This window comes from Arctopsyche grandis, chromosome 8, assembly GCF_051622035.1.
Source record: "Arctopsyche grandis isolate Sample6627 chromosome 8, ASM5162203v2, whole genome shotgun sequence".
Classification (NCBI taxonomy): Eukaryota; Metazoa; Arthropoda; class Insecta; order Trichoptera; family Hydropsychidae; genus Arctopsyche; species Arctopsyche grandis.
The window spans coordinates 4,107,761-4,120,285 of NC_135362.1; the positions used below are offsets into that span (position 1 = coordinate 4,107,761).

General features: G+C 39.0%; 1 protein-coding gene across 3 annotated transcripts; it reads left to right on the forward strand.

The window, feature by feature from the left end:
* The first annotated feature begins 623 nt into the window (after positions 1-623).
* On the forward strand, positions 624-12,394 carry NSD (Nuclear receptor binding SET domain protein). Of its 3 annotated transcripts, none has more exons than XM_077437203.1 (12): positions 624-1,235; positions 3,046-3,936; positions 4,009-4,157; positions 4,223-6,561; positions 6,671-6,798; positions 6,879-7,205; positions 9,709-9,907; positions 9,983-10,134; positions 10,876-11,032; positions 11,112-11,211; positions 11,287-11,397; positions 11,467-12,394. In XM_077437203.1, the coding sequence occupies exons 2-12, from the start codon at positions 3,072-3,074 to the stop codon at positions 12,115-12,117; spliced, it is 5,178 nt and encodes a 1,725-aa protein (XP_077293329.1). In that variant the 5' UTR covers positions 624-1,235; positions 3,046-3,071; the 3' UTR covers positions 12,118-12,394. The 3 variants fall into 3 exon arrangements, with proteins under 3 accessions (XP_077293329.1, XP_077293331.1, XP_077293330.1); XM_077437205.1 differs by having other exon boundaries at positions 1,083-1,538; XM_077437204.1 differs by lacking the exon at positions 624-1,235 and adding an exon at positions 1,280-2,021.
* Positions 12,395-12,525: the final 131 nt, after the last annotated feature.

Below are 12,525 nucleotides of genomic sequence, written 5' to 3' on the forward strand. Positions count from 1 at the left end.
GATGTTAAATACGTATTGCAGTTCCCCAGTCGTAATATTTCAGACTATTTACATTTCTGTATCGCAATCGTATATGATTCGACGAGTCAAAACTGGGACAAGTCATTTTGATTGTAATTACATTATCAAATTGAATGCAAAGTGTATTCAGGAAACTTTTCGAGACATTCGATACGTATTGGAATTCGGCATTCGGAATTTCGAAGACTTTTTGAATTGCTGTATGATAATCGTATGTATTTCGACGAGTGAAAACTAGGACGAGTCATTTTGATTGTAATTACACTATCAAATTGAATGCAACGTGTATTCAGGATACTTTTCGAGACATTCGATACGTATTGGAATTCGGCATTCGGAATTTCGAAGACTTTTTGAATTGCTGTATGTATTTCGACGAGTGAAAACTAGGACGAGTCATTTTGATTGTAATTACATTATCAAATTGAATGCAACTTGTGTATGTAATGCAACGTGTATTCAGGAGACTTTTCTAGACATTCGATACGTATTGGAATTCAGCATTGGTAATTTCGAAGACTTTTTGCATTGCTGTATGATAATCGTATGAATTTCGACGAGTGAAAACTAGGACGAGTCATTTTGATTGTAATTACATTATCAAATTGGATGGTAACTTGTGTATGTAGTGTAACGTGTAATGAGGAGACTTTTCAAGACGTTCGATACGTATTGGAATTCGGCATTAGTAATTTCGAAGACTTTTTGCATTGCTGTATGATAATCGTATGTATTTCGACGAGTGAAAACTAGGCCGAAGCGATTCGATTGAAATAACATTATCAATGTGAATGTTTTTCATGGAGACAAAGCGCCATTGGGTGTCTCGTTTGTGGATACATTTTGCATATTGTGATCGGCGAATTGTAGGCGAATCGCTTCGGTGTGAAATGAAATTTGGTGTGATGTTTCATGTGCGATTCGTGTAGGACTCGATGTGGATGTTGGCGTAGCGTTTGCGAGCGTATTTAGAGCGTTCGCCATGAATATTTTGTCGGACATTTGTGCGAGGGGAGCGCGGCGGGTCAATATGTAGGCGGCCTCAAGCAGGCGCCTGCTTTACCGTCGTGAGCGTCGCACCGACGACCGGTGGCTGCTGGACGGACCACCCTCGACCCCCACACTCCACCCAGCGCTCTCTCTTTCTTCTCCACGCATCCCAGGGACACATCAGACCTCGTCGAGATGGCCTGCGCACACCTGGGCCGCGTCAGGTGAGTGCTCTCCCGTCTCCACTGTCCTAGCAGCAGGCACTAGCACTAGCATTAGCACCAGCCAGACAATGGACGCCGCGTCGCCATCGCCATCGCCATCGCCATCGCCATCGCCATTGTCTTGCACCCGCCGCGCCCCGTTCCTCGCCCGACGGCGCTGAGCGAACCCTCGACTGGAATCCGGTCCACATCCAGAGGTTACCACACCCGGGCGAGCGCAGCTGCACATTTGGGCGCCGAATTGCAACTGTCAAATGCGCATTCGAATTCGGCCCCAATCGCCACGCCGGACTTACAATCACGGTAATAGTATGCGCGCGCGGATCCAATTCGTATTTGCGGCCGGTTCGACACTTCCGCGCCCGCTCTGATGATGAGTGAGGGTTTGGAGTATGTGTGGTGGTCGGACGGGCGCGGTGGCGCCACCTAGCGGCGGACGCGTGAAATTCAATATGGCGGGAAAGATGGGTCGGTGCAGTAGAGCGCGCTTTGGCGGCGGGCGCTTCGCCCCTCGTGTCGGTGCCGGGGTGAAGGGGAGGGGGTGTTTGCTAGTTTGCTCGAGAGCGGCGTGGCGCTAGTGTCGCCCAGCGTTCCTTTTCGCCGGTTTGTATCGGCGGTTGGGGCCGCTCGAGGAGCCCCGTCCGAGGAGCCTCCGCCCCTCGCCTGCTGAACGTATGTACGGTCAGTAGCGCGAAGGAGCCCCCGATTGTTGTGTGGTCGCGCCTGAAGTGTCGCTCTCCCGCCTCGCCCGGTTCTAACCTCACTTTCTGGATGTTTCCCACGACCGTATGTATGCGAATGTGTCAAGAATGGTACACATGCATTTAAGATTTTATTCGGATTGTAAATATAAATCTGGTTTTTGAAGTTAAACCGTGGATTTAATGTTGTGTTTGTATGAAGCGTTTTTTAAGTCGTGTTTTTGGTTGTGTATTATGTTTGGGAATTACGTTGATGTGTAGGAAATTGACTCATTTGTTTTTAAATTATTCGCTGTTATTTAAATTTTGATTATTAAACAAACTTTGTTATACTTTAGTGAATCGGGTTTAAAATTATTAATCTGCAATGTGATTATTATTTATTTAATTGTAAATAAATTTGTATTAAACCTGCCATCTAATATCTAATATATAATTTGGAAAGAGACTTTTTATATATGTAACTATTGTTGCTTCGTAGAATCTATACATTAAATTTAATAAAAAAACAAATGAATATTCCGATAAATTTTAATGAAACAAAATTATTCAAATAATAAATTTATTAAAATGTTTACTAATTTAATGTTGCCATGTTTAAGCGGTTTATATTACAAATACCGAGCAAAGCCGGGTAAAACCAATAGTTTTATATACGATTCAAAATTATCACGTTCGTATTTTTTTTATGTCATTTACTAATATGTAAATATGTTTATCAAACGAGATATGTTTCCTATTAAGTATTCATAAATGTGATTACGAATAATGGAACTGAACCGACACGGCAAAGATTCAATTAAAAATTTCCATATATAGAATTTTCATTCTGCATATTTAGATCGTCGTTTCATTTTATATTTACAAACTGTTCAATGTATAGTTTTGTCATAAATTTTGAACTTAGGCAGCTGATTTCGATAACTGAAGTATTACTGTATTTGGTTTCACCAATGCAGTAGTTTTTAGAATTTGATACTTATGTAAGTTCATCAAATCAAAACAAATATAGCATTTTCTTAATATAATAAGTATAATAGAAAGTAATCCAATACTGATTTATTGAAATCAAATCTGAAAGAATAACATAATAAAATAAATTGTTTCAGTGTTGCCGATTTTCTAACATTAGGCGATGACAATTAAGAAAGGCCCTCTCTGTATGGTTGAAAACGAGATGGATTCGGTTGATGTCGTCAATGCTAGTGCTGAGCTAAACGGTTCGGTGCATCTCTTGAACGGATCCGGCGACTTTAGCAACGCGTCCAATCAGTCGTGCTCTTCGAAGACTTCGAAGAGTCCTAGTCTCTTCGACGACGGCAGTCCGTTGCAAAACATAAGCCGCTACGGTCGAAACAGAAAGCAGAAGACCATAACTGATTTTTTGATTGGCTCGTCGTACGACAGTCAGAAATTGCTGATGGCTCCGGTGAAGACGATGAGGAGTGTGTCGCCAAAGAAAAGATCTCCAGATAAAAAGTGCTCGCTCAGTCCAGATGCATTCTCGAAGTTGACGTCGACTCCTTGCAGTTCGACGTCCGGCAAGGGTAATGTTAAGGTATACGTGCGGAAGGATCTCATTCAGAAGAAGAATAAAAAGGAAGAGACGGCGAATCTCATGCGAAGTATGTTCTCTCCTATCAAAAGTGAAACTAGTCCGGTGAAACCCGAACGTTCCTTGTCCCCTGTGGATAAAATCGTATTAAAGAAATCCCCACAAGGTATATTTCAATGCTCGCCAAAGAAGAGCGATCTTTCCAAGAGCAATTTGAATTTTGATTCAGAAGCCGATTTCACCAATTTTGAAAATGATCCGTTGATTTCTAAGATAAAAATCGAAAATGAACCCGAGGAAAATGTCAATAGCTTGTTTTTAGCTGACGAGCTGGCTTGTGGTTGGGTAGTCGGCGAGCTCGCCTGGGCACGTGTCGGAGCACATCCTCTGTGGCCTTGTTTAATCACCAGAGATCCTGTAAATGACATGTTTGTTCGGAAAAAAAGTATGCGCATGTGTTAAAAATTTATTTATATATTTTTTGTCGATATTTTAATGTGTATGCATTTTTTTTCAGCGATCGGAAGGTCGGTTGTTCCATCTTATGTTATGCACGTGACATTTTTTGCTGATAATGGAAGACATAGTTGGTTGATAAGCAATCTTTTGATGCGTTTCAACGGTTTGGATGATTTCAATACAATTAAATCGGAACTTACTCCAGAGGTATTGATTTTTTATTTATTTTCATTACTAATTTAAATATGAGATCTGATTCATATTTTTTTTAGATGAGAAAAAAGGATCCGAAGTATTGTGCTGCTTTTGAAATTCGGCAAAGTAAGCAGACCAAATGGCGTTCTGCCGTGAGTGAAGCTGAAATGCTTTTGCGGCGACCTCCAGAACTTCGAGAGAACTTTTTATTTAATATGCTTTGCACTACCACTAATAGTGTAAAAAAGACACCAAAGTCAAAAAATAAGAAGGAGCCGAAGATTAAAATTGAGAATGATCCAAATGGATCTCTGAGTGAATCTCTTTTTGATAGTTTATTTTCTGAAGACGTTAAACCAATTATACAAGAAAATGGTTCGCTTCTGGATAGAACAATTCATTCTGATTGTAGCCCCAAATTTGAGAAGAAGATTAGTCAAACTCATATGGATAGATGGCTTTCTAAAGCGAAAGCGCCGTTGAAGAATCAACTCGAGTCAGAGACGGTAACGTCGCCAGTTTCCGATAAAAGTAAACCTAATAATGTCGATTCGCCAATTCCTCTTAAGAAACGTAAGAATGTAGCGAAATCTCGCGATAAAACATTACCAAATAATGAAAGTTCTTCGGAAATAGAAATCATTACCAAAATTATAATCGAAACAGAAGATGAACCAGTTGAACAAGATCAATCCATTTCGGAACCTCTAAATAATAATGATAGCGAACTGGTGTTTCCCATAGTGCCAAATAAACGGGGACGGAAACGAAAGGCTGACTTAAAAATAGAACCTAAAATATCCAATGATGAAAACAGCGACACTTCCGATATTGTGAAACCAGAGAAAGCTGCATCGGATGATGTTCCAAAGGTGACGAAGAATGGTGATAAGTATGGCAATCCAAAGTTCCAACAGTTCCTATCTTTGAAGAGGGATTCCATCATGGATGAAAATCCCGCATTAAGTGAAAGCGATCTCGTATCTTATCTGTATCAAGTCTGGGAGTACGGTGAGAATCAAATGGCCGACGAGATGAAGAACAGTAACTCGGTATGCCTTGTTAAAGGTATGGCTGAAGATATATTACCGCCTCCAATAAAAAAATTGAGGAAGCCACACTCCGAGTCGAGGGATTCTAGTCAAAGTCCTACCACTGGCTTGGAACGGTACACCAGAAAGAAGGCGGTTACGTCTTATTTCGTGGGTTGGGATTCGGATACTGCAGATAGCGATTCCGATTTCGATGCACCGTTATCTGATAAAGTCAAAATCAAAGACGTGGAAGTCAAAGTCAAAGAGAATTCTAGCAGTCATGTGGATGTGAAAGAAGAGATGGTGAAAGTGGATGTCGATGAAATCAACAAGGCGTTGAATAAGTCATCGTCGACAATAAGGTCTGAAATGTACATGGAATCGTTGAAGATAGTCAAGCCAAATATATTCAAAGGGATGTCCAAAGAAAAGGTGTGCGAAATATGCGAATCTCCAAGTAATTTAGTCAAATGTAAAGGACCGTGTCAGAGGATGTTCCACATCGAGTGTGTTAGAAAGGAGTTGGAGCCGGAACCTGTACCAGAATCGGGCGGTTCCCTATTGAAGAAACGCAAGAAGAGAGGCAGACCGAAAGAAGAAAAAGCGGACTCGAAAACAAACAGCGGCACTTCGGAAGATTGCAGCGACGAATTCGAAGACTACAGATTCATTCTGAACGGCTACGGAGACACTTCTCCGAGTCCGGCGTCAAACGAAGGTGACGACGCTTCAACCAATGTCAACTCTGACACAATCGAGCTGATGGACCAGAGTGTAATTGACTTTGAGAATCAGATGTCCCAGAAAATGATGGAGCTGATGGAGAGCGAGAGCTGTATAGACATGGAATCGTCTTCGATCTCCTCCAGCGACGACTGCGATTGGAGCAACATAAAAGCCGGCCAGTGCGTCATCGTCGACGTAAAGATCACCAAAAACAAAAAGAAAGACGACGCGTTGGAAGCCGAGATCTTCAAATGCAACCATTGCTTGAATTTCGAAGTGCCGCTGTGCTTCGTCTGCAAGTCGGCAACTCAGCCAAAGACCGGAGACGAGTACCGACAGAGGTGCAATATCATCCACTGTCACCAATTCTATCACCCCGAGTGTTTGAAGGTGTGGCCGCAGACCAAGTACTCTACTTGCACCATCACAAAAGCTATGAACAAGAGGCATACAGAGGCTTTGTCGTGTCCACGGCACGTTTGTCACACGTGCGTTTCTGACGATCCTCAAGGATGTAAGACTAGATTTTCCGGAGATAAGCTTGCAAAGTGCGTACGGTGTCCGGCGACTTATCACTGCTTCACACAATGCGTCCCCGCCGGAACCCGTCTGATAACTGCATCGCAGATTATTTGCCCGAGACATAACAATTTGAAGTGAGTAGAAAATGGATCGTCCGTGTGTAACGAAAATCCATTATCTTCACTATTATGTACGTCTTGTAATATCGAAGCTTCTATAATTGTGAATGTTTTTATTCTTCAGATCAGGAAGGACGTGTCACATCAACACGGCGTGGTGTTTCATCTGCGCTAAAGGCGGTACGCTAGTATGCTGCGAGACCTGTCCTACGTCCGTCCACGCAGAATGTCTCAACGTTCCTTTGCCTGAAGGTTTTGACGATTCGTCATTGAAGGCTCTACTTATCACACTAGTGTTACAATACTAATATTATAATATTGATGTATTTCAGGCGGTTATATATGTGAGGATTGCGAGACGGGTCGTCTTCCGTTGTACGAAGAGCTCGTTTGGGTCAAGCTCGGTCACTATCGGTGGTGGCCAGCGCTCGTGCTGCATCCTGTCGACATTCCACCGAACATCAAGGCGCTCCCTCACGAGCCGGGACAGTTTGCCGTCAGGTTTTTCGGAATATACGACCATTATTGGATCAACGGTGGACGAGTGTTTCCGTACCAGGAAGGCGACACAGGTCACGCTTCAGGAAGGAAGTCGGCAGTGGACAACGCTTTCGTGACGGCAGTCAAACAAGCTCAAGAAGCGTTTGCCATTATTAAAAGTATACAACGAAAATCCATTAACTGTATAGTTTTTTTGGGTACTCGTTGGTTACACGGGCGCATCCGAGCATACACAAACTATCCTATACAAATACACGGCACTTACATGAATGATCTCTAGGTGTCGCAAATTGTTTTAGTAAAGTGACAGTATGTAACCAGTGGTTGATGTTACAGTGAACAGTATCGATGAAAGTCGAAAACGCATTTCCCAAATAATCTTATTATTTATTTATTTATTTATTTGGAAAATTTACAGTTTAAAAAGTTACATAGATTGATAGTAAAAAAACATAATTATGTTAAGTAAACCATTAATAATTTTCACATATAGGTAAAAAAAAAGAAAAGCTCAAACATTTAAAATAAGAAACAAAAATGATAATAGAGTAAGATAGTTAGAGAAAACAAAAAGAAAAAAATAGAAATAACAGTATAATAAAAATATCAAAATAATAAGAATAATAATATGATAAAAAATATGAAATAATATATAACAAAAAACAAAAAGACAAAATAAATACATCAAAATAAAAATTCATAATCACAATCGTAAATTTTCAATAAAATTAATCATCGAAAAACAAATTTGTAATAATCACTCTAGCTTGTATAGCATTAATATTAAATAAGTCAAACATAGAAATTGTTAAAATTAGTGTGTTGACGGTGGAGCTTGCACGCCATATGAATGAGCTTCTTCCATAATTAGAAAAAGTATTAGGTATGTAAAGGAGCTCATTACATCTAGTCATTCTATTTGGCACACGCAATGGTAGTCTGCTCAATAATTGAGGACAGTCGATCGAGCCGTTAAGGATGTTCAAAATTGTTGAGATGTCAGCTATCTCCCTTCTTTTGACAAGGAAGTAGATGCTGACACCTACAAGCATCTTCATAGGAAGTATAGGATAATCCAAAACGGCTACTGATATACCTCAAGAATCTCTTCTGAATGCGCTCCAATCTGTCTCTTGCACCAGAGTACTCTGGGTTCCAAACTTGGGATGCAAACTCAACAATACTTCTTACGTATGCACAATATAATATTTTGTATGATTTAATAGAAGTAAAGCATTTGGAGGACCGGATGACGAACCCGAGGGCCTTCGACGCTCGAGCTACAACATTGTCAATATGTTTACTAAAGGATAGATCATTATACGTACATACCTATATTAGATGATAAAATAGTAGAAGCAGTCAGTAATTATTTATATTTAGGACAAATAATAGTCATGTCCGGTAGTAAAGATGGAGTGCATTTGGACGAATGAATTCTGTTTTTTTTTATAAATCAAAAATGCCACTTTCTAAATAAAACGATCTTTGATCAATGTGTTTTGCCAGTGATGACGTATGGGTGTCAAACTTAGACACTGAACCCCAAGATCTAAACTACACAAAATCTAATGCACTCACAGATGTATGGAATGGTTACACGACAATTGGTGCAAGTCCAAAAGCTTCAACGACAAAATGTACCCGAAAATTAGGCTAAGAACCCCTAACATTTAAACTAATTCCATGACATCTTAAAATGACATTCAATGAGTCACAATGACATTCGCTTAAAATGTAATTGTTCAATTTAAATAAGAATATGTTGGTGCGGTTGAGAACACCTGTAATTTATACTAATTTAATAACATCCGCGATCTATACGATAAAAGGTACCATATACATCGATAGATATATAACATATAATACAATAAAAAGTTACTTTTTCCATTAAAATAGGAAAATTTAGGATTTTTGAACGTTTTGTCGCTTGAACATTATTTCCGTGGACATTTTGTCGCGGGTACATTTTGTCAGTGCACTAATTTTCGGGTACATTTTGTCGTTGAACCTTTTGGACTTGCACCAATTGTCGCGTCCCCGTATGGAATGCTGCATGCTCGGCATTCCATACTTGGTAGAGGAGTATGACAAGGGTAGTGGATATAGTGGAGAGAGTGAAAAGATTGAAATGGCAATGAGCGGGTCACGTAGATAAAATAATTTCTGGAATGGTACCCGAGAGAATGTAAATGGGTAAAAGGAACACCGCAAAGAAGATGGATAGACGAAATTAGAAAAATGTGTAGTGAGTTGGATGAGATTGTTGGAAGCGTGTTGGAGAGGTCTTCATCCAGCAGTGGTTAGTGAATGGCTATAAATGATGATTACGATATAGATATTATATGTCTTATTCACATATGTTCTGGTAGAAGCTAGTATTACCTTATTGTAGAGAGAACCTCTTTAAATGGATTCTATAGGTTGTGAAATGCGTTTTCGATTTTTATCAATATTCCATGTAACATCAATCACTGGTAGTGTATTGTCACTTTACTTCAACTGCTGGTGAAACCTAGAGGTCATTCATGTAACTGCTCTGTATTTGTAAGTGTCAGTGTAGGTGTCTATATTCGATGCTCGGATGCGTCCGTATAATCTACAAGTACCGTTTTCTTTGTTGTTTTGGAAATAGTGTGATTTTTGAAAATTATTTATTAGGTTTTAAAGGGAGAGGTCCCGGTGATAGTGAGTTGTCGTCTAGTCTTCTACCGCCTAAGTACGTTAAGTTGAAAGTGAACCGAGCGATAGGTGGAGCTATAGCTACTTCTAAACTCGGAGCCAAAGGTGGCGTTTCTAGATGTGATTGTGATCCTAGCTCGGAGAAACCTTGCGCTCCGGATACGGATTGTTTGAATAGGTATTTGTCTATTGCTGTCTGGATTATTGGTGTTGTTGAATCAATTTGATGGTTTTTTTTTAAATTTCATTTTAGAATGCTGCTCACTGAGTGTTCGCCGAGTGTTTGTTCAGCTGGTGAAAGGTGTGGTAATCAAGCTTTTGAAAAAAGACTGTATCCTCCGTTGGAGCCTAGTCGTACTTCGTATAGGGGTTGGGGACTGAAAGCACTCGTCGATATCAAAAAAGGTATGTTTGATAGTTTGGGAAGTCAACCTTTTAAGATGTTGGTTCAATTTATGCATTATTTTTGATTTTATGATAGATTCTACACAATATTAAACATGGAAAAATTTGAAATCGTAGTGTATTTTTTTATTTGGATGCGATTTAACTGCTACATTGAGAGAAATACTTTGTATCTTAAAATAAATGTTTGTGCATTGTTTTTGGTGCATTGAATAATCTCGTATTGTGCATCGAATAAAATATTTTGGCTTTATATAGTGACCATTAAAAAATATGAAACGATCATTCGATAAAATAGATTTTAGCATTAGAATAAATACAAAAAGTGGCAACGTTGCAGTCTTCCGCTATTGACAACTGTCAACTGTCAGCAGTGCTCGCTTTTGTTTACGTATTACGTATGAATATGAATGATGATGTCAGGTCGTAGAGCCGAAGCTAAGGTCGTAGGAAGCCGAAGAGTAAAAAATGAAGGAATCCAGTAGAGAGAAGCGTTGGTCGTTTTTGGTTCGTATTTTGGTATTCGCGACGTTGCCGATACAGTTCATCTGTCATTTTAATACACATATCATCCGCTTTTTAAGTAGCAAATATTTTTTTCAACGATCAAAGCAAAGTTTCTAATGCAATCTGTATCCGTCATTTAGAAATGCACACAACTTTTTTTAATGTACAAAATTTTTTTAAATGCACATTTATTTTATAAAATGGATGTTTAAATTGTTCCTTTTTTATTTTTAGGCGATTTCGTAATTGAATACGTCGGTGAAGTTATCGACGAGACTGAATTCCAGCGCAGAATGACGAGAAGGCAAGAAATGAGGGATGAAAACTATTATTTCTTAACATTAGACAAGGATAGAATGATTGACGCTGGTCCCAAAGGAAACGTAGCTCGGTAATTAGTAGTTTTTTTTTTGTTATCAAATTATAATTGTTGTATGCATTGTGTAATATGAAATCTTTTTTATGTATAGATTTATGAATCATTCGTGTGAACCAAATTGTGAGACCCAAAAGTGGACTGTGAACGGTGATACTAGAGTAGGATTGTTTGCTTTAAAAGACGTCGAAGCTGTAAGTGTAATATTTAAAAAAAAATTATATCAACACTTGATTAATGGATTTTCAAAGTATATTCTTATTATTTAGGGGTCGGAAGTTACGTTTAATTACAATTTAGCATGTGCCGGAGACGATAAGAAGAAATGCTTATGCGGTACTAAAAGATGTGCTGGATATATCGGTGCCAAACCGAAACAGGTAAAGTGTTGTTTATATGTTGAAAATTATTCAGAATGTGGTAGTTTTAATCAATGCTGATTATTTTAGGAGGAAGTCGTACCTAAGAAACCTCGTTTAAAACATTTAAAACGTAAGTATAAAAGAAGAATAAGCAATTCACCTGTTGCTACGACTAGTAAAGCTACACCTCGGTTAAATAAAAGTCTCATAGAAAAAGAAGTTGAGGTTGCCCCAGAGCCGGAAGGTATCGATCTGGACGTGGCTATTATAAACAAAGCTGTGTCGGAATTGGAAGCGAGGAGTTCTTTAGATTCATTTGAATCATTTGTCGCGTTAAACGGCTCCTCGAGCATGCAAAAATTCGACGACTGCGAGACGATCGAGTCTGAAGGTAGTCCCGCGAGTGCGTCTGCGAAGAAAGCTTTTGAAAATAAGAACGGTAAAGTGATAGGGAAAAGAAAACGATTATCGCTTCAATTGAGCACCAAGACCAAGAGTCAGCCGGCGCCGAATGAGGTCTCCGGTGTTAAAAGGAGTCGGTCGAACAGTGTGCAGTTCAGTGATTCAGTGACGGTGATCGACGGCAACGACGAGGTCAGGTTCGGTCGGAGCAGCGCTTTGAAGTGCGACGAGCGCAAGGATATACCCGTGTCGGAGCAGAACGGCTTCAGCGAGAGCAAGAAGCCGTTCAAGAGCGGCGGCGAGGATATTAGGAACCATTTCAAGCCGGAAATTTAGATAAATTAGGATCAATTCGTCGGCGAACGGAATGGTTTTTGGCATGGAATAGTAATCCTTGACATTTTTTGCATAAATATGAATTTTTAATGATTTTGTTATACTTTGTACACACACCGTCGTCACATATATCGACTACTTATTCTTAATTTATTATTGTGAATAAAGATTTGATTGACGTTTCATGACAGTTTTTATTTTATTATAAAATATACTTTGTGCAAAATTTTAAACTTTTAAAGTTAAGTTGTTGTTAAAAATAATATTTGTGTATTGCAATTATTGTATATTTTATATATATATATATATATATATATATATATATATATATATATATATATATATATATATATATATATATATATATATATATATATATATATATAGATAGAAAGCGTACTGAATGCA

Bases quoted from the DNA above. Each gene is read 5' to 3' on its own strand.
- NSD (XM_077437203.1), top strand. From the start codon at position 3,072: ATGACAATTAAGAAAGGCCCTCTCTGTATGGTTGAAAACGAGATGGAT. The intron at 4,158-4,222 runs GTATTGATTTTT...TATTTTTTTTAG, and splicing joins AATCGGAACTTACTCCAGAG to ATGAGAAAAAAGGATCCGAA. The intron at 10,135-10,875 runs GTATGTTTGATA...TTTTATTTTTAG, and splicing joins ACTCGTCGATATCAAAAAAG to GCGATTTCGTAATTGAATAC.